This window comes from Hyla sarda, chromosome 1, assembly GCF_029499605.1.
Source record: "Hyla sarda isolate aHylSar1 chromosome 1, aHylSar1.hap1, whole genome shotgun sequence".
Classification (NCBI taxonomy): Eukaryota; Metazoa; Chordata; class Amphibia; order Anura; family Hylidae; genus Hyla; species Hyla sarda.
In genome coordinates this window covers 465,408,251-465,430,844 of record NC_079189.1, presented here as the reverse complement: position 1 = coordinate 465,430,844, position 22,594 = coordinate 465,408,251, and the positions used below count along the sequence as shown (strand labels likewise).

At 44.5% G+C, this 22,594-nt stretch overlaps 1 protein-coding gene across 3 annotated transcripts in view; it reads right to left on the bottom strand.

Annotated features, from left to right (window-relative positions):
* The window catches only part of TCTN1 (tectonic family member 1), an 80,457-nt gene extending 61,571 nt beyond the window's left edge, over positions 1 to 18,886 (bottom strand). Inside the window, exons 1-2 of one of the 3 annotated variants that reach the window (XM_056536073.1) lie at positions 18,853 to 18,886; positions 2,250 to 2,370 (exon numbers count right to left, since the gene is read on the bottom strand). In XM_056536073.1, coding sequence (XP_056392048.1) covers positions 2,250 to 2,370; positions 18,853 to 18,871 — 140 coding nt within the window. In that variant the 5' untranslated portion in view covers positions 18,872 to 18,886. Of the gene's footprint in view, positions 1 to 2,249; positions 2,371 to 18,122; positions 18,661 to 18,852 lie in introns of those variants that run through there. The other 2 variants (XM_056536064.1, XM_056536054.1) reach the window with 2 other exon arrangements.
* Between the last annotated feature and the right edge of the window lie 3,708 nt (positions 18,887 to 22,594).

Here is a 22,594-nt window from a genome sequence, read left to right as displayed (position 1 = left end):
GGACTGGCATAATTGGAATGACATTGGCAGGGGATCAGAAGCAGGTGAGTACATTTGTATTTTTTTTTTTAACCCACTCGGAGCAATTTTAAATATATGAATATTTCACCTTGAAAAAAAACCTATCACGTAGGTGTAGTCATGGAGCAGGTCCCCTTGTTTTAAAAACAAAGCATATCGAATGGTACCATAACATGCACAGTCACCTTTCTATTACAGGTATGGGACAGATAACCCAATCTAAGAACATTAACTGTTAGCACCAGATCCTTTATGTCCTGTAAATTGTGAATTTACAGGACATATAGGAATTTGGAGGTGAAGTCAGCACCTTGAACTCTCATGTTCCTCAAACCGTTCCTGAACAATTTTTGCAGTTTGGCAGGGTACAATTTCCTGCTGTATACATGCGCTAGCAGCAGCTGATGGAGGAGGATGCATGCGCCATTGCTGGGCCTTTGGGGTTTTTCTTATTTATGCCATTCACCTTGTGGTCAAACCTACATGTTAATTTGATACTTTAGGCCGGCCCCATAATAGCAATACCAAATGTGTTTAGTTTCCATCCTGTTTTACTAATTTAAAAAAATAAAAATCTAAAATGTTTATAACTTTTTTATTTTTTTTTATTGCCTTTTCTGACCCCTATAACATTTTTATTTTTCCGTATACTGGGCTGTTCTGCGGTTTGGTATTTTATTTTTTTCACGCAATCAACCGTACAGGATATATAATGTTATATTTTAATAGTTCAGACAATTACACACACGCAATTACCATATAAGTTTTTTTTTATTAAGTTTACATGTTATTTTTATATGGAAAATGGGTAAAAGGGGGTAACGTTTTAATTTGGAAGGGGTTAATGTGTGTTTTTTTTTAATTAAACTTGATTGACCAAAAAAAGCAGTGATAATGCAGTAATGTATCTATGGTCACAATGGGAATGTAATAACGTAATATATATACTGACAATTCGTTCTAGCTAACAGCCTTACATAACTTAAAGGGAAACTGATTGCCGGATCAACCACACTAAACCCAATACACTTTCTAATCGGTGCCGTGCTTCATGAAAAACAAGAAGTATTAAAGGGGTTCAGCCCCCTTCCCATAGACTTTCGTTGAGGGGGCGGGCGAGACGTCACGAGGGGGCGGGCTAGACGTCACGAGGGGCTGGGCGTGACGTCACGAGGGGCTGGGCGTGACGTCACGCCCGGCGGCCGCGAACACGCAAGCCCGCACACAGCGTTCGGAGTAATGAACTTCCGGACGCTGTGAGCGGAGCTCCGAAAGGCAGGGCAGAGCACAACCCCTTTAAGAGTCCATTGCAAATCTGTTAATGCCATCCTTTGTGCATTGGCGGCGGGAGTTATCATACAGAACTTCCCTGCCTCTGGATCCCTGCCTCTGGATCCCTATGCCTGCCCATCCAATAAATATTTATGGAAGACCCTTCCCCCATGTGAGCACACTGTGGGCAGTAAGGGCGGAAGTAGGGAAGTTCTGTATGCCGACTCCCTCCTCCATTGCTAACGGCATTAACATATTAGCAAAAGACCCTTAAACTTCTTGTAGCTCTGGCACCCATCATGTATGTTATCTCTAATTTTTTTAGTTCACCCACACACAAACCCTGTATGCTGCATGTGAACTGTCAGTTTCCCTTTAATGGGGTACTCAGCTGTCACGCATCCTCACAATGAGGGGGCGGGGCATGACATCAGGAGGGGTCAGGGCTATGACATCACGAGCTCCCGGCGCCGGCTCCAGCGTTCGGAACAGTTTGTTCCAAACGCTGAGCAGTGGAGTACCCCTTTAACAGTCCTGTCTACATTATCTTCTTATTCTAGAGAGGCAGCGAGCCATTTAAGGCCTACAAATGGGTTTCTCTGGAGTTTTCCCAAAGTCAAATCCAGGTGTATCTATTTAAATCCATTCAAATTTGGATTCAGCCATATATCATAAATATACACCTCATTCTAATCTCATGATGTGATTCATTTGAGCTATATACGCAGTAATGTTTAGTAGTGAACTTGGACGCACACAACAAATCGCTATCAGTTTGCTAGCCTGATATAACATTTTTGCCACACCCAAAAATTTTAAACGCTGTTATATAGTGATACATTTCACCCGCAAGTTAATAAATAACAATCAGGAGTATTGTGCATGCATCACCCCTAAAACCTAGTAAATAGGAAGAAAAAAAAATACAGATGAAACCCACAGCAAATTTTACTTACGTTACAACAGGAATGGAGCATCCAGAGAAGACGCTGAAATCTGCAGCGCTGCAGTCAGGGTCACAGCAGCAGTTAACATCGCAAGCGTTCACTAGCAGGTCACAGACACACAGGCTGCCAACTGAGGAGAACAAAGTGAAAGTATAGAAGTGTCAAAAAGAGGTATAAGCACCCCTGAGGATGTACCCACAGGCAATGTAACGTGGGGTTTAGCGGGGCACCTGGCTGGTATTTGTATATAACTATGCTTTCTGATCTGGTCCTCCTTCCATTATAGTGGGGAGTCCTCCTTCCATAGTTTAAGTTACATTATATATAGGATATTGCAATGTTGAACTGATTCATTTGAAATGATGCACTTTTGCATATGTATTAAAGGAGTATTCTATTAAAAAGTATCTTGAGTCCGTTGTGCCAGGGCTGCAAAGAAAAAAGAAAAACTTTAACTCACGTTCCCCCGTAGCGCCACTACAGCTGTTTAGTCCTCCGGTCCAGTCGTCTTTCTTCTTCCGCACGGATCGTCACACTGCGCTCAGCCAATCACCGGCCGCAGTGATGTCCCACCTCGGCCGGTGATAGGCAAAGCGCAGTGTGACAATCCTTGCATACGGAAGAAGAAAGACGACCGGACTGGAGGACTGAACAGCTGTAGTGGCGCTACGGGGGAACGGAGGAAGGAGAGTTAAAGGGGTATCCCGCCCCTAGACATCTTATCCCCTATCCAAAGGATAGGGGATAAGATGTTAGATCGCCGCGGTCCCGCTGCTGGGGACCCCTGGGATCCCTGCTGCGGCACCGCGCTATCATTACAGCACAGAGCGAGTTCGCTCTGCACGTAATGATGGGCGGTACAGTGGCCGGAGCATCGTTACGTCACGGCTCTGCCCCTCGTGATGTCTCGGCCCGCCCCTTTCAATACAAGTCTATGGGAGGGGGCGTGGCGGTCGTCATGCCCCCTCCCATAGACTTGCATTAAGGGGACATGCCGTGATGTCACGAGGGGCGGCGCCATGAAGTCACGCTGCTCCGTCCCCCGTATCGCCCGTCATTACGCACAGAGCAAACTCGCTCTGTGCTGTAATGATAGCGCGGTGCCGCAGCGGGGATCCCAGGGGTCCCCAGCAGCGGGACCGCGGCGATCTAACATCTTATCCCCTATCCTTTGGATAGGGGATAAGATGTCTAGGGGCGGAATACCCCTTTAAAGTTTGTTTTCTTTATTTTTTCCTGCCCAGGCACAACGGACTGCAGATACTTTTCAATAGACTACTCCTTTAATTCTGTGTATATATTGTGATTTCAGTCAGGTTTTTTTTTTATATTAAGAGGGCAGGCACCCTGGGAGGGCTTTAAGGGCCCCAGTTTGTGGTTCTGGTTCATGTGGAACCATTTTAAGTGTTTTTTAAATGTGTGTCTAGCCTATGTATTTCTAATAAAGAATTTTTGTGTGTTTACTTTCTCTTGTTTTCTCAATCTGGTATACAATTGACACACTTGGCACCAGATTCAATGATTACAGCTAAGCCCATTTCTTTTTCTGTGATAATAAGAGGTATAAAACATATCTAAAATACTTAACAGGCTTTATCTAGAGAAATAAAAGTTAGGGTATGTTCACACTGAGGAATTGGAGAGGAATTTCCACGAGTAATTCTGCTCGCTTTTTCCTCTCCAAATCATTCAGCAGTGAAAACCCCATAGAGTTGTACAGAATTTCTGCCCCTCAGTTCACACTGAGGAATTTCCTCAAGCAGAATTCTGACAAGGAAGTCTGTTCCGCTTGAAGAAAGTACATGTTCTTTATTTCGGGCGGAATCAGCGTCTTACTCCCATAGAGATCAATGTTAATTTTTTTTCAGTCAGAATCATTTCCACACGGAATTGGAGCAGAATTGGCGCGGATGTTCCGCATGAAAAAAAAAAAAAAAAAAAAGAGGATAATATATATATTATGATAGAATAAAAACAACGAATCAGACCGGCAGACTCACCACATTTTTCTTCTTCTTTATTTGCGTAAGCAAGGCATAGACAGATACTCACAAACTTGGGGGATAGGACGTGCAGTGGGGGGACAAACTGGCAACAGACTCCGTTTCGCACGGACCACCGTGCTTCCTCCGGCCATTTTAACATAGGACCCCTTATTTGATAGCAGCTTCACAAGTCTTGCATCCATTAAACTTTTGAGTTTTTGGAAAGTTTCTGCTTGAATTTGTTTGCAAGATGTCAGAATAGCCTCTTAGAGCTGCTGTTTGGATGTAAACTGCCTCCCACCCTCTAGATTTCTTGAGGATGCTCCAAAGGTTCTCAATAGGATTGAGGTCAGGAGAGGATGGAGGCCACACAATGACTTTCTCTCCTTTTATCCCCATAGCAGCCACTGATGCAGAGGTATTCTTTACAGCATGAGATGATGCATTGTCAGACATGAAGATGATTTTATTATGGAAAGCATAGTTCTTCCTTCTGTCCCAGGAAAGGAATTGGTCAGTCAGAAACTCCACATACTTTGCAGAGGTCATCTTTACAACTTTGGGGACAATAAAGGAGCAGACCAGCTCTCTTCCCATGATTCCAGACCAAAATATGACTCCACCACCCCCTTGCTGACGTCGCAGCCTTGTTGAAACAGGGTCGCCGCTCACCAACCATCTGGACCATCCAGGGTTGCACGGCACTCATCAGTGAACAGGACTGTTTGATAATTAGTCTTCATGTAGAGCTGGGCGATATGACCAAAAATGTGTATCACAGTATTTTGTAAATTATGGCGGATAATTAATAGCCAGTGCACTGTACTGTACTATCCTGTGCCCGGGCTGCAAAAATAAACAAAAACTTTAACTCACCTTCCTACGTTCCCCCGTTACCGGTCCAGCAATGCCAGCCTCATGCTGGTTCCTGGGGATGGGAACGTCACAGAGCCATCAGCCTATCACCGGCCGCAGCGATGTCCCGCCTCGGCCGGTGATAGGCTGAGCCACTGTCATGTAAGAAGCCGGCCGGCTCTGTGACGTTCCCATCCCCAAGAAGCAGCAAGAGCAGTTGAGGGACCATAGGAAGGTGAGAAAGTTTATTTTGTTTATTTCTGAAGTTCGGGCACAGGATAGTACAGTACAGCACAGCGGCTGATAATTATTTGGGGGGGGGGGGAAGAGAAGCAGAACATATGTTCACATATGATTAGTTGCCCGATGTGGAGACAGCGTGCTGTGGCTGATAAATCATTAATTCGAGGGGGGGGGAGGGGCCCAATCGGTACTGCGGTATAGGAAAAATTCATATCGTGCAGGAAAAAAAATTCGGTATTCAGTATGAACCGGTATAACGCCCACCACTATCTTCATGTATTTTTCTGCCCAATGTATCCGTTTCTGCTTGTGAGCATTGGTTAGTGGTAGCCGAATAGAAGGCTTATGCACAGTTGCAAGACTCTGGAGGACACTACACCTTGATGTCCATGGGACTCCAGAGGTACCAGCAGCTTTAAATATCTGTTTGCTGCTATGTAATGGTATTTTAGCAGCTGCTCTCTTGATCCGATGCACGGATCTGGCAGAAATCTTCCTCAATGTGCCTTTATCTGCACAAACCCATCTGTGCTCTGAATCAGCCACAAATCTCTTAATAGTGCGATGATCACGCTTAAGTTTTCGTCAAATATCTAATGTTTTCATACCTCGTCCAAGGCATTGAACTGTTTCACTCTTTTCGGCAACAGAGAGATCCTTTTCCATATTGCTTGAAAATGGTGCTCTGCTTAATAAATGTGGAACACCCACCTTTTGTAGTTTTTCCTTAAATTGAACTCACCTGGCAATCTAATTATTACAGGTGCCCAAGATTGTTTTCAGTGATCAAAAGAGCTCTGAGACACAATGCAATCCATGAGTTAACCCCTTAAGGACACTTTCGTTTTTTCCTCATCACCTTCTAAAAATCATAACACTTTCAATTTTGCACATACAGACCCCTATGAGGGCTTTTTTTGCACCACCAATTGTACATTATAATGACATCAATCATTTCACCACTAAATTTACAGCGAAACCAGAAAAAAATATATTTGAGGTGGAAAATTGAAAAAAAAATGCCATTTTGTAACTTTTGGGTGCTTCTGATTCTATGCAGTGCACTTTTTGGTAAAAATGACACCATATCTTTATTCTGTAGGTCCATACGGTTACAGCGATACCCAATTTATAAAAAGGTTTTATTTTATTTTGTGGAAAGAGAAACTCCAAATCAGAGAAGTCCAGCACTTCAAGGATAACATGAATATTAAAACGTATCCAGTTTTATTGAAACTTCTTAAAAGAGTCACACAAAATAGTTACAACCAACGTGTTTCGCTGTAGTCTTTATCAAGGCTTATAGATATGTCCTTAGACACGATATATATGGAAGTTATCCGGTCAGTGTGGTCTAGGGATCGACCGATATCGTTTTTTTTAGGGCCGATACCGATAATCTATCACCTTTCAGGCCGATCGGCAATTTCAACCCCCCCCCCCCCCCCCCCCCCCGGAGGGCAGAAGCCATTGAGGATCAATGATTTAAAGCGGCGCTTTAACTCAATGAATTGCATCTGCTTTTGCGGTGCCAGAGACCTGCGCTGTCACTGTGCGCACTGACGGTGACGTCGCGTTGGGGACGTCACTCGTCATTGCGCAGTGCACAGCAACAGTGCAGGAGCCAGGAGGATCGCAGACCCCGGGAACAGGTAATTATAACATCGGGGATGGGGGGAGGCGATGGTGCGGCGGCGGTATGTGGGCAGAGGATGGGGGGGCGGCGGTATGTGGGCAGAGGATGGGGGGGGGAGGCGATGGGGCAGCGGCATGTGGCCAGAGGATGGGGGGAGGCAATGGGGCAGCGGCGGTGGTATGTGGGCAGAGGATGGGGGGAGGCAATGGGGCAGCGGCGGCGACGGTCGTCTCTGGGCGGAGGGTGGGGCATTATCGGCTAGGTAATTATCGGCTAGCTAATTGCCAATACCGATAATGTCCAAAATCGTGATTATTGGCCGATCATATCGGCCAAACCAATAATCGGTCGATCCCTAGTGTGGTCCGCCCCTCTCTCCAACTACCCCACCTGTGTACTAAGCTGCTCCTGGATTCCACTGTATAATTAACCCATGATGTAACTTACACATTACAAAATACCAGAAATATGGTACAAAATAATTAAATCTGCAGTATATAGATATAAATATAGAAAAATGCATGATTCATGGATAAGTAAATTATTTTTTATATTTATATCTATATATGCTCCAGATTTAATTATTTTGAACCTTATATCCGGTATTTTGTAATGTGTAAGTCACATTATGGGTTCATTTCACAGTGGAATCCAGGAGCAGCTAATTACACAGGTGGTGTAGTGGGAGAGAGGGGCGGACCAAACTGACCTGATAACTTCTATATATATATATCGTGTCTAAGGCCATATCTATAAATAAGCCTTGATAAAGACTACAGCGAAACGCGTTGGTTTTAACTATTTTGTGTGAGTCCATCGGACATTTTAAGAAGTTTCAATAAAAATGGATACGTTTTAATGTTCATGTTATCCTTGAGTGCTGGACTTCTCCGATTTGGAGATTCTCTTTCCACGTTTGTATTCCACAGAGCGACTGTGTGATCCTGATAAAGATCTCCATGCAAGAACAGATTACTAATGGTGAGCTGTAACCAACCTGTTTTTTATTTTACTATTTAAAAAAAAAAATAATTATAACTACATGTACCAAAATTAGTATGTGTAAAACTGGCATCTTCCGATCCTATAACTTTTTTTATTTTTCCAAATACAAGTATGCATGAGGGCTCAATGTTTGCGTCGTGAAGTTTTTATCGGTACCATTTTTGTTTTCGCAAGACTTTTGATCGCTTTTTATAAAAAATTTTAGGGTATACAAAGTTACCAAAAATATGCAATTTTTTTTATGTGTACGCCATTGACCATGCAGTTTAATTAACATTATATTTTTATAGTTCAGACATTTACGCACACGCCGATACCACATATGTTTATTTTTATTATGGATACATATTTTTTATATGGAATTTGGGAAAAGGGGGGAGATTTAAACTTTTAATATGGGAGGGGTTAAGGGGTGTTTTTTCCATTTTTTTCTTTTTATTCCATTTATTTATTTATTTTTTGAGAATCAGATTCCTCAGGCTAGGATTCCACTTGTTTTTTTTTTCTAGCATTTTTTTCACTGAAAAAAAAGTCAGAAAAAACGTCAGTGCTATTTCCTGCATTCCTGGCGTCTTTGCATTTGAGTGGAAATTGCATTTCAGGCCCCTTTGGCACTTTTTTTTTATTTGTTGGGTACCAAAAAAAAAAAAAAAAATGCAGTAGGCATGGAAAAAAATGTATTTAACAAAATGTTTTATAAACGAAATTTCAATAAATGTTAATAAAGTGTGTGTGTTTAACTTTTTTTTTTCTTCTCTATTTTGTACATTTTTTTAGTTAGTACTACTACTCCCAGCATGGAACAGACTGTTCCATGATGGGAGTAGTAGTACCTGTATGTCAATCTGACACCTGATGCGATCGTCCATAATATAGCAGAGGTACGGAGTACCTGCACTATACTCCGGCCAGCCAGCGATGGGAATAGAACATTACTCATTCATATTTTCCGCCCAGAGTGGGGATTGGCCGGATGGTTGCGGCCAATCACAGCTCTGAGGGAAAAATAAATCAGTGATGTTCTATTCACATCACTTGCCGGAGTATAGTGCAGAGATGTGGCGTGCAGGAGAAAGCCGCTCCGCATCTCTGCAATAGATAGGATGATCGCATTGGGTGTCAGTAGTGATACCCGCTGTGATTTTTCCTTAACTGCAGGTACTACTACTCCCAACATGGAGCACACTCTTCTCCAAGCTGGGAGCTGTAGTACCTGCATTAATAGACAGATCGCAGCGAGTGTAATTTCTGACACCTGTTGTGATTGTCTATTAATGCAGGTGCTACAGCTCCCAGCAAGAGTGTGCTCCATGGTGGTAGCTGTAGTACCTGCAGTTAAGTAAAGATAACAGAGGATGTTACTCCTTAACCTGCTGTGATCCTTCTGTATAATGTATAGATGTTGCCGGCTGCTCTTCTATGGTCCCCTGCACTGATGTATATATACACCTATTCATATTTCCCACAGAGAGTTGTGATTGGCTGGAACCATCTGGCCAATCACAGCTCTCTGCTGGAAATATGAATAGGTGACCATAGATTCATATTATAAAATTTACACACACCTTTTATTTTACACACACATTTTTATTATTGTCGGCTACATTTTTAGTGCCATGCCCGCACACATAAATTGATCCCTGTTTAAAAATTTATAATTTTGTTATAAAAAAAGATAAATTTCGTTAAATACTATTTTTTCTATCACTACTGTATCTTTTTTATAATTTTTTATAATTTTTAACAAAATGTTATTAAAAAGGGTATCACCATCACTTTTTTGGATCGTTAAGTCAAAAAAATAATAAAAACCGCCTGCAAAAACGCCAAAGTTAAAACCCACATGGTGTTTTTTTTACTCCCATAGACTGCTATGGGAGAAAAACGCCACAATCTCAGGGGAAAAATATTGCCATAGGCTCAACATGCTGCGATTTTGCAAAACCACCAAGGAGCTGAAAAAGAGTGAAAAAACGGCAAAAGGATTTAAACCCTTAAGGACTCAGCATTTTTCCATTTTTGCATTTTCGTTTTTTTCCTCCTTACCTTTAAAAAATCATAACCCTTTCAATTTTGCACCTAAAAATCTATATGATGGCTTATTTTTTGCGCCACCAATTTTTCTTTGTAATGACATCAGTCATTTTACCCAAAAATCTACAGCAAAACGGAAAAAAAGTAAAAAAAAAAAAAAAAACATTGTGTGACAAAATTGAAGAAAAAACACAATTTTGTAATTTTGGGGGCTTCCGTTTCTACGCAGTACAATTTTCAGTAAAAATGACACCTTCTCTTTATTCTGTAGGTCCATACGGTTAAAATGATACCCTACTTATATAGGTTTGATTTTGTCATACTTCTGGAAAAAATCATAACTACATGCAGGAAAATTTATACGTTTAAAATTGTCATCTTCTGGCCACTATAACTTTTTTATTTTACTGCGTATGGGGCGGTGTGCCGTGATCTGAAGTTTTTTGTATTGTTCGGACTTTTTGATCGCTTTTTTTTATTCTTTTTTTCATAAAATACGCCATTTTGGACTTTGGAATTTTTTTGCACATACGCCATTGCCCGTGTGGTTTAATTAATGATATATTTTTATAATCTGGACATTTCCGCACGCGGCGATACCACATGTTTATTTTTATTTACACAGTTATTTTTTCCAATGGGAAAAGGGGGGTGATTCAAAACTTTTATTAGGGAAGGGGTTAAATTATCTTTATTCACTTTTTTTTTATTTTTTTTTGCAGTGTTATAGCCCCCTCTAGTGGCTGTAAAACTGCATACCCTGATATTGTTCAATGGTTTTTCATAGGAAACCATTGATCAATGATTCTGCTGCTTGACTGCTCATGCCTGGATCTCAGGCACTGAGCAGTCATTTGGCTATCGGACACCAGGACACAAGGTAGGAGACCCCCCTCGTGTCTTATAGCTGTTCGGGATGCCAAGATTTCGCCGCAGCGATCCCGAACAACCCCCTGAGCCAGCCAGCAACATTTTACTTTCACCTTAGACACAGCGTTCAACTTTGAACGCCGCGTCCAAAGGGTTAATAGCGCGCTGCACCACAATCAGTGCTGCGCGCTATTAGCCACGGGTCCCGACCCGCATGGCCCTGCATTATAAAACTGGAGCAGACTCAGGACGTACAGGTATGCCCTGAGTCCTTAAGGAGTTAAAAAACACCAAATTGAAAAATGCAAAGTGGAAAAAGAATTTAGCGATTTCTCATTGATTTACAGCTAACATCTGGCAGCAGCGTTTTTTGGATGAAAAAATCTTTTTCTTGGCGTTTTTCCCCCCAAAAAAAACTAAGTGGAATTCCAGCTTCATACACATAGAACCACATTGATCTGTGTGCTCTGCGCTCTATTGATAAAGCCTGGTTCAGCCGGGACCTGGACAGAAGGAGAGGTAAGCCCTCCGGCTACCTCAGCAGTGGATTAGCCCCCGCGATCACGCTTCAGGGGGGCGATCCACCCCGCTGGACCACCAGGGATGGTTTAAATGTCCCTTTAAATGTCAACTGGTGCCAGAAACAGATTTGTAAATTACTTCTATTAAAAAAAAATCTTAATCCCTCCAGTACTTATTAGCTGCTGAATACTACAGAGGAAATTATTTTCTTTTTGGAACACAGAGCTTTCTGCTGAATCACAAGCACAGTGCTCTCTGCTGACATTGTTTGCTATGGAGATTTTCTCCTACTCTGGACTGTTCTTAAAATGGACAGAGATGTCAGCAGAGAGCACTGTGCTCGTGATTCAGCAGAGAGCTCTGTGTTCCAAAAAGAAAATCATTTTCTCTGTAGTATTCAGCAGCTAATAAGTACTGGAAGGATTAAGATTTTTTAATAGAAGTACCGTATTTACAGGGGTATACCACGCACCAGCCTATAACACGCACCCTCATTTTTCCAAGGATATTTTGGTAAAAAAGGTTTTTACACAAATATCCTTGGTAAAATGAGGGTGTGTGTGTGTGTGTGTGCATGTGCATACCCTGATAGACTGTTTCTGAGAAGCGCGGCTTTTGCGGGGTCAGAGACCGCCGTCGCTGCCCGCTTCTCTCCTCCTGCTTTTCCTGGGGGGCCTAGAGTCATGCTGCCGCCGCTTCTCTCCCCCTGGCTATCCAGAGACTGCTGCCCCATTACTGCCGCCGCTGCCCAATTACCTCCCCCATCCCCGGTTTTATAATTACCTGTTCCCGGGGTCCACGCTGCTTCTGGCTCCGGAGGAGTCCTTAGCTGTCACTGTGCGCCGGGCCACTGACTGTGACGTTGCGTTAAAGACGTAACTCTTCATTGTGCAGCGCATAGCAACAACGCAGGAGACCGCCGGAGCCAGAAGCAGCACGGACCACGGGAACAGGTAATTATAAAACCAGGGATGGGGGAGGCAATGGGGCAGTGGCGGCGGTCTCTGGACCCCAGGATAGGCAGGGGCAGAGAAGCGGGCAGTGACGGCAGGTCTCTGGACCTGCAAAAGCCGCTGCATTTCATTGATTTAAAGTGCCCGCTTTAAATCATTGAACTACAGCAGCTTATCGGCATATAACATGCAGATAGACTTTAAAATGAGTATTATACGGCGATAAATACGGTAATTTACAAATCTGTTTAACTTTCTGCCACCATTTGATAAATAAAAAAAGTTTTCCACCGGAGTACCCCTTTAACGCCAGCCCTCAGCTACAGGAATCAGCTGGGGGCCGGACAGTATGGCGCTGGCTCGAGTTGGGAGCCCGCGCCATACCCTGCTTGCCGTCTCAGGAAGAGCCGGCTCGTCCTTAAGCTACGTTTCCACTCGTTTTGGTTTTTTTGGCCGTTTTTGAGCCAAAATCAGAAGTGGATCCATAAGGGAGGAGGAGTGTAAGTCCTTCCTTTAACCTCTTCAGGACATAGGGCGTATGGATACGCCCTGCATCCCGAGTCCTTAAGGACCGAGGGCGTATCCATACGCCCGTGGGAATTCCGGCCCCCACCGCTAGCCGGTTGGGGACCGGAGCCGGATGCCTGCTGAAATCGTTCAGCAGGGATCCCGGCATATTGCCCAGGGGGGGTCATTATGCCCCCCCATGTCGGCGATCGCCGCAGATCGCTGGACAATTCAGTCCAGCGATCTGCGGCGATTCCGGGTCAATCGGGTCTCCAGTGACCCGATGACCCGGAATTACTGGCTGTTCGGGGCCGTCTCTGACGGCCCCGAACAGCCAGAGCCTGCAGGGGTGAGGTGGCACTGGTGCCACCTCACGATCGCCCTGATTCGTCGGCCGGATTACCGGCCGACCAATCAGGGCGCCTGCTGCGGGTGTCACTCCCGCACCCGCTCCTCTTCCGGAGGACGTGAACGGGTGCGGGACGTGCACCCCGGGTGCTGGGGACCCCGATCCCCGGCGTCCCTGCTGGGATCGGGGCCCCAGGAGCAGCGGCGGCGGCGGGACTGACCTGCAGCGTCTGGATCGTTGGAGGTGAGTGACAGCCTCCTGCTGTTGCTTAGCAACAGCTCCCAGCATGCAAAAAGGGCATGCTGGGAGCTGTAGTTATGCAACAGCAGGAGGCAGACCACCACAACTCCCAGCATTCCCTTATGGGCATGCTGGGACTTATGGTTTTGCAACAGCTGGAGGAACATTCTTTCTATGGAAAAGTGTACCTTCAGCTGTTGTATAACTACAACTCCCAGCTTGCACAAACAGCTAAAGTGCATGCTGGGAGTTGTAGTGGTGCATCTGCTGGTTGCATAACTACAACTCCCAGCATGCCCGTTGGCTGTCGGTGACTGCTGAGAGTTGTAGTTTTGCAACAGCTGAAGGCACACTGGTTGTGAAACTCAGTTTTTTTTTACCTAACTCAGTGTTTCACGACCGGTGTGCCTCCAGCTGTTGCAAACTACAACTCTCAGCAGTCACCGTACACCATGCACCGTACATGCTGGGAGTTGTAGTTTTGCAACAGCTGGAGGCACACTGGTTGTGAAACACTGAGTTAGGTCACAAACTCAGTGATATATAACCAGTGTGCCTACAGTTGTTGCAAAACTGCAACTCTCAGCAGTCACCGACAGCCAACGGGCATGCTGGGAGTTGTAGTTTTGCAACAGCTGGATGTTTCTCCCCCCCAATGTGAATGTACAGGGTACACTCACATGGGCGGAGGATTACAGTAAGTATCTGGCTGCAAATTTGAGCTGCCGCAAACTTTCTGCTGCAGCTCAAATTGCCAGCGAGAAACTACTGTGAACCCCCGCCCGTGCGACTGTACCCTAAAAACACTACACTACACTAACACAAAAAATAAAATAAAAAGTAAAAAACACTACGTATACACATACCCCTACACAGCCCCCCTCCCCTCCCCAATAAAAATGAAAAACGTTTGGTACGCCACTGTTTCCAGAACGGAGCCTCCAGCTGTTGCAAAACAACTCCCAGTATTGTCGGACAGCCGTTGACTGTCCAGGCATGCTGGGAGTTTTGCAACAGCTGGAGGCACCCTGTTTGGGAATCACTGGCGTAGAATACCCCTATGTCCACCCCTATGCAAGTCCCTAATTTAGGCCTCAAATGCGCATGGCACTCTCTCACTTTGGAGCCCTGTCGTATTTCAAGGCAACAGTTTAGGGTCACATATGGGGTATCGCCATACTCGGGAGAAATTGTGTTACAAATTTTGGGGGGTATTTTCTGCTTTTACCCTTTTTAAAAATGTAAAATTTTTGGGAAAACAAGCATTTTAGGTAAAAAAAAAATTTTTTTTATCATATGCAAAAGTCGTGAAACACGTGTGGGGTATAAAGGTTCACTTAACCCCTTGTTACGTTCCCCGAGGGGTCTAGTTTCCAAAATGGTATGCCATGTGGGGTTTTTTTTGCTGTCCTGGCACCATAGGGGCTTCCTAAATGCGGCATGCCCCCAGAGCAAAATTTGCTTTCAAAAAGCCAAATGTGACTCCTTCTCTTCTGAGACCTGTAGTGCGCCAGCAGAGCACTTTTCACCCCCATATGGGGTGTTTTCTGAATCGGGAGAAATTGGGCTTCAAATTTTTAGGGGTATTTTCTGCTAATACCCTTTTTAAAAATAAAAATTTTTTGGGAAAACAAGCATTTTAGGTAAAAATTTTTTTTTTTTTTTTTTTTTTTACATTTGCAAAAGTCGTGAAACACCTGTGGGGTATTAAGGTTCACTTTATCTCATGTTACATTCCCCGAGGGGTCTAGTTTCCAAAATGGTATGCCATGTGGTTTTTTTTTGCTGTTCTGGCACCATAAGGGCTTCCTAAAGGTAACATGCCCCCCAAAAACCATTTCAGAAAAACGTACTCTCCAAAATCCCCTTGTCGCTCCTTCCCTTCTGAGCCCTCTACTGCGCCCACCGAACACTTTACATAGACATATGAGGTATGTCCTTACTCAAGAGAAATTGGGCTACAAATACAAGTAAAAATTTTGTCCTTTTACCCCTTGTAAAAATTCTAAAATTGGGTCTACAAGAACATGTAAGTGTAAAAAATGAAGATTGTGAATTTTCTCCTTCACTTTGCTGCTATTCGTGTGAAACACCTAAAGGGTTAAAACGCTGACTGAATGTCATTTTGACTACTTTGGGGGGTGTAGTTTTTATAATGGGGTCATTTATGGGGTATTTCTAATATGAAGACCTTTCAAATCCACTTCAAACCTGAACTGGTCCCTGAAAAATACTGAGTTTGAAAATTTTGTGAAAAATCGGAAAATTGCTGCTGACCGTTGAAGCCCTCTGGGGTCTTCCAAAAGTAAAAACACGTCAATTTTATGATGCAAACATAAAGTAGACATATTGTATATGTGAACCAAAAAAAAATGTATTCGTAATATCCATTTTCCTTACAAGCAGAGAGCTTCAAAGTTAGAAAAATGCAAAATTTTAAATTTTTTCATCAAATTTTGGGATTTTTCACCAAGAAAGGATGCAAGTATCGACAAAAATTTACCACTATGTTAAAGTAGAATATGTCACGAAAAAACAATCTAGGAATCAGAATGATAACTAAAAGCATTCCAGAGTTATTAATGTTTAAAGTGACAGTGGTCAGATGTGCAAAAAACGCTCCGGTCCTTAAGGCCAAAATGGGCTCCGTCCTGAAGGGGTTAAAGGGGTTGTGCGCTGCCCTGCAGTTCGGAGCTCCGCTCACAGCATCCGGAAGTTCATTACTCCGAACGCTGTGTGCGGGCTTCCGTGTTTGCGGACGGCGGGCGTGACGCCACGCCCGGCCCCTTCATGACGTCTCGCCCGCCCCCTCGTGACGTCTCGCCCGCTGTCACACATCCTTCCCATAGACTTTGGTAGAGGGGGCAGGCGTGACGTCACGAGGGGGCGGGCGAGATGTCACGAAGGGGCCGGGCGTGACGTCACCCCTACCGGCCGCGAACACGGAAACCCGCACACAGCGTTCGGAGTAATGAACTTCCGGACGCTATGAGCAGAACTCCGAACTGCAGGGCAGCGCACAACCCCTTTAAATGTCCTATTCCTTTTGAATATACTTCTGGCTTTGGCTCAAAAACTGCCAGAAAAAAAAACAAGTGGAAACTAAACCTTAGACGGCAACCGGTTAAACTGAAAAAAATATTTAATCTTTGTGACACTTAAATAGAATTTACATAATAATTTGGAACAGGGTGTAGGGAATACATGGAGTCTTATGTATTTTTATACTTCCATAACATAGAAAAATAATCTTATTCTCTGGTGTAAAGAGTCTGAGGCGTCCACAACCCCCCTGAAGTGCTGAGGTGTGGAACACTTCCGTGTGATTGACAGTCGGCTGGGAGCCAAGTCATGTTTCCAACAGTGTCAGTAGTTCTGAATGTGAATTGCAGCTGACAGATTACCTTAGAGGTCTGTGCATGTATTTGTTTAAACACAATGGGGGAGATTTATCAAAACCTGTGGAGAGGAAAAGTTGACCAGTTGTCAATAGTAACCAATCAGATCGCTGCTTGAATTTTACAGAGGCATTGTTAAGAATGAAAGAAGCCATCTGATTGGTTACCATGAACAACAGGTCGACTTTTGCTCTGCACAAGATTTGATAAATCTCCCCCAATGGCCATGACAGATCAGTTGACAGGTCCATTGGAGTTATCTACTGACAAATGCAAACTGAGGGCCATAAGTGGTTAATCCAAAGACTAGTGCAACCATAAAAAAGGTGTGAACAGAACATACAGTGGTCCCTCAACATACCATGGTAATTCATTCCAAATGAACGATCGTTAGTTGAAACCATCGTATGTTGAGGGATACGTGCAATGTAAAGTATAGGACAGTGGTCTCCAACCTTCGGACCTCCAGATGTTGCAAAACTACAACTCCCAGCATGCCCGGACAGCCAACAGCTGTCCGGGCATGCTGGGAGTTGTAGTTCTGTAACACCTGGAGGTCCGCAGGTTGAAGACCACTGGTATAGGAGGTTAAACAGTACTCACGTGTCCCTTGCCGCTCACCGCTGCCCTGGATGTCGCTCTCCATCGCTGTCACCGCATCCACAGACCGTCTCTGCTGCGTTTCTTCATCGCCGCCATCATGTTGCTACGCACGCCGCTCCTATTGGATGACGGGACAGCGTGCGCAGCGACGTGATGACGACGATGGAGAGCGCCGGCGATGCAGGGGATCCCGAAGAGGACGGTCCGGAGCGCCAGTACAGGTGAGTGACACCCACCGGACCACTTGAGCACCGTAAACAGCTATCCGGTGGCAGCTGAAGCAGTCTGCGCTGCCGGATAGCCGTTTATGCGATGGCCCCGACATACATAAGCATCGTACGTTGATGCTGCCTTCAACATGCGATGGCCTCTGAGAGGCCATCGTATGTTGAAATGATCGTATGTCGGGGCCATTGTAGGTCGGGGGGGTCACTGTATTTATATGTGACAGAACTGCCTCCCCAGACCCCGTACCTACAGCTTGAGAAGCCTGGTAAGGAATATATATATATATATATATATATATATATATATATATATATAATATATATATATATATACACACACACACACACACACACTACACAGGAGTGTTACTTCAGTGCCCGATACCATGGGGCAGATGTGCGGGCACACTGAGGGTAGGGCAGCGTTACTATACAGAGAGCACGAGTCTGCTTACCGGGGGTTATCAGGGCAGGGATGGAGCGGGGCTGGGGGAGCTCGGTGGAGACGGGCAGTTCTACAGTCACCGGGGGCCTAGACGTGGTGACATCTTCTCCCGGAGAGTCCGAATGCGTGTCCGCGGGAAGATACGCTCCACTGGGGGGCGATCCTGTATACTCCCCAGGGGCAGAGGTAGAGGCTCCCTCCCCGGTGTCATTTCCCAGCAGGTCGCCATACTCCGTCACATTGTCCACAGAGAAATAGTCCCTGGTATCGGGTCCTGCAGTGCCAGAGGCCGCCGCTCCACACACCGCAGCCGCTAACAGAGCCAAAATACAGCGCTGACAGACAGGCATGGCCGCCGGAGCCGCGTTGCTATAAACAACCAGAGTCTGTCCCGGCTCCAGGAAATGACGAACAAGCATTTCCTATTATCCCGAGGAGGGTAGAGCGTAGCCCTGGAAAGACAGGTCTTTAGCTGTAACGTGCGCCATCTTGTGGCAGCCTACGCTTGGCCCTCAACCCAATAGTGCCCATTATAGGTCCCCTACCCCAGTGTTTCCCAACCAGGGGGCCTCCAGCTGTAGCAAAACTACAACTCCCAGCATGCTCGGACAGCCGAAGGCTGTCCGGGCATGCTGGGAGTTGTAGTTTTGCTACAGCTGGAGGCCCCCTGGTTGGGAAACACTGCCCTACCCCATAATCTTATACAGCCTGCTCCAAATGCCCCCACCTGTTATGCCTACCTAACATGCCCCCTGTCATAGGACCTGCTCCTAATATCCCATCTTATAGTGCCTGCTCCAAATGCCCAATCTCACAGTGCCCGCTCCAGATATGGCAGACTACGGTTTTCAGTCTGGCAAAAAAAAAAAAACTCATAGGGGGAGAATTATCAAAACCTGTCCAGAGGAAAAGTTGCCCATAGCAACCAATCAGCTCGCTTCATTCATTTTAAACAAGACCTCTGCAAAATTAAAGAAGAGATCTGATTGGTTGCTATGGGCAACGTTTCCATTGCACAGGTTTTGATAAATCTCCCCCATACAGTTAAGAAATGAGCTGACCAAAGTCACTGACTCCTTCCGGCTCATTCAAATGAATGGGATGCAGCATGGGCCCGGCGGGGAAATGTAAAAACCGTCCGCCGCCGAAGCCCCGCCGACTCCCTTTCATTTGAATGAGCCTAAAGGAGTCAAATAATTTCTGACACCCATATTGCATAATCGTAGTGTGAATGTAGCCTTATACCGGAGGCAGACCTAGGGGCCTTGTTTGGATTCCTGGTTGCCATAGAAACCCATCAGGACCCTGCAATTGTATTGAGTCGGTGCAAAATGGGTAACAGGGTGGCCCTCCTCCTGTCTAATTGCTGAAAGAGCCAAAAATGACTTCCACCGACCGTCTCCATCCAACCTGCTCAAAAGGCAGAAAATCCCCAAATCCAGGGCAGTGAGGCATCATACCGAAGAAGAGTGGAGGCTGTAATCACTGAACCACAAAGTATAGTGTCCGAATACTTATATATCCCTGCAAAATTTTAGTTTTTACTTTTTTCATAAATGTTTCAAAATTTGAAAAATCAGTTTTCACATTCTCATTTTGGTGTTTTGAAGGACATTTATCAAGAGTAGCGTAGGTTAAAGACTTCCCCTTTAATTTGTGTGGTGGAAAATGTGTATATGCGCCAAATGTATTAAAGGAAATCTGTCACCAGTGTCACCTGAACTAACCTGTCGGTACCGGTGCAGGTGACCCTGATGACAACTATACTCACCTTGTCCGATTCCGTGGCGGGGATCTTCGGTAATCTCCTCCGTTAGCTCCCAGCTTGGGGCACGGGCGGAGCTTACTGATGTCACCGGTGCTGTTCTCCCACAGCGGGACCCAGCAGGGAGCAGCAGCGGTGATGTCAGTAAGCTCCGCCCATGCCCCAAGCCAGCTGCTGGGACTGGAGCTAACGGAGGAAATTACCGAAGATCCCCGCCACGGAACGGGACAAGGTAAGTACCGTTGTCATCAGTGTCACCTGCACTATCTGTGGGTACCGACAGGTTAGTGCAGGTGACACTGGTGACAGATTTCCTTTAAATGGTGCAGGGCATGTGATAAATATGGTGCTAGTACACGTTTTTACTTCAGTACTCCACTTTGTATGGTGCCTCCTCTGTGACTTTTTAACTTGTGCGCCAAAATGTGGGACTTTAAAAAAAAATGCTATTCCCAGCCAGTTTTGGGCTAATGTTGATTCAAGAAGAATTGTGCAACAAATCTCTATGATAAATTCCTAACCACTGCAAAAAGTTAACCAGACTATGGCAGAGCTACACAACTTTAGAAAAAGCTTCTTTAGCAAAAGTCGCAATAAAAAGTCTCTAAACAGCAACTGAGATACATTTTGTGACAAATTATAAGCACAAAAATGGAAAAACCAATGATAAATTCCCCCATTGAGTGCAGAATTATGGGGGGAAACATGACTTTTGTTGATTTTAGCACAAGGCCACAACGTAACAAAATGTGGTGAAAAAAAAAGTGAAAGAGTCTGAAGACCTTCTGAATACACTGAATACGCATTATTGGCTACATACTAGAGGTAGTTGGGGTTTTCTTTTTGATGATGTATTGACCAGGATCAAAATCTTATAGCACAAGTCATAAAATTCATGGGGCAAGTGACCGCCCTCTATGGGCAAGATGCTAGCTGAAGGGAACCAAGCATTAGATTTCACCATATACAGTCATGGCCGTAAATGTTGGCACCCCTGACATTTTCCAAGAAAATTTAGTATTTCTCACAGAAAAGGATTGCAGTAACATATGTTTTGCTATACACATGTTTTTCCCTTTGTGTATTTTGGAAATAAACCAAAAAAGGGAGGAAAAAAGCTAATTGGACATAATGTCACACCAAACTCCAAAAATGGGCTGGACAAAATTATTGTCACCCTTTCAAAATTGTGGAAAAATAACATTGTTTCAAGCATGTGACGCTCCTTCAAACTCACCTGGGGAAAGTAATAGGTGTGGGCAATATAATAATCACACCTGAAAGCAGATAAAAAGGAGAGAAGTTCACTTAGTCTTTGCATTGTGTGTCTGTGTGTGCCACACTAAGCATGGATAACAGAAAGAGAAGAGAACTGTCTGAGAACCAAAATTGTGGGAAAATATCAACAATCTCAAAGTTACAAGTCCATCTCCAGAAATCTAGATTTGCATTTGTCCACAGTGCACAACATTATCAAGAAGTTTGCAACCCATGGCACTGTAGCTAATCTCCCTGGGCGTGGAGGGAAGAGAAAAATTGAAGAAAGGTGTGAACACAGGATAGTCCGGATGGTGGATAAACAGCCGCAAACAAGTTCCAAAGATATTCAAGCTATCCTGCAGGATCAGGGAGCATCAGTGTCAGCGTGAACAATCTGTCGACATTTAAATGAAATGAAACACTATGGCAGGAGACCCAGGAGGACCCCACTGCTGACACAGACATAAAAAAGCAAGACTACATTGTACCAAAATTTTTCTGGGAAAACGTCTTGTGGACAGATGAGACCAAGACAGAGCTTTTTGGTAAAGCACATCATTCCACTGTTTACCAAAAATGGAATGAGGCATACAAAGAAAAGAACACAGTACCTACAGTGAAATATGGTGGAGGTTCAATTATATTTTGGGATTGTTTTGCTGCCTCTGGCACTGGATGCTTTGAATGTGTGCAAGGCATCATGAAATCTGAGGATTACCAACGGATTTTGGTCACACTGTACAGCCCAGTGTCAGAAAGCTGGGTTTGCATCCAAGATCTTGGGTCTTCCACCAGGACAATGACCCCAAACGTACATAAAAAAGCCCCCAGAAATGGATGGCAACAAAGCGCTGGAGAGTTCTGAAGTGACCAGCAATGAGTCCAGATCTAAATCCTATTGAACACCTGTGGAGAGATCTTAAAATTGCTGTTGGGAAAAGGCACCTTTCCAATAAGAGAGACCTGGAGCAGTTTACAAAGGAAGAGTGGTCCAATATTCCGGCTGAGAGGGGTAAGAAGCTTATTGATTTTTATAGGAAGCGACTGATTTCAGTAATTTTTTCCAAAGGGTGTGCAACCAAATATTAAGTTAAGGGTGCCAATAATTTTGTCCTGCCCATTTTTGGAGTTTGGTGTGACATTATGTCCAATTAGCTTTTTTTCCTCCCATTTTTGGTTTAGTTCCAATACTCACAAAAGGGAGAGATTTATCAAAACCTGTGCAGAGGAAAAGTTGCCCAGTTGTTCATAGCAACCAATCAGATGGCTTCTTTCATTTTTAACACGGCCTCTGCAAAATGAAATAAGCAATCTGATTGGTTGCTATAGGCAACTGGGCAACTTTTCCTTTGCACAGGTTTTAATAAATCTCCCCCAAAGAGAATAAACATGTGCATGGCAAAATGTGTTACTGCAATCCTTTTCTGTGAGAAATACTTCATTTTCTTGAAAAATTT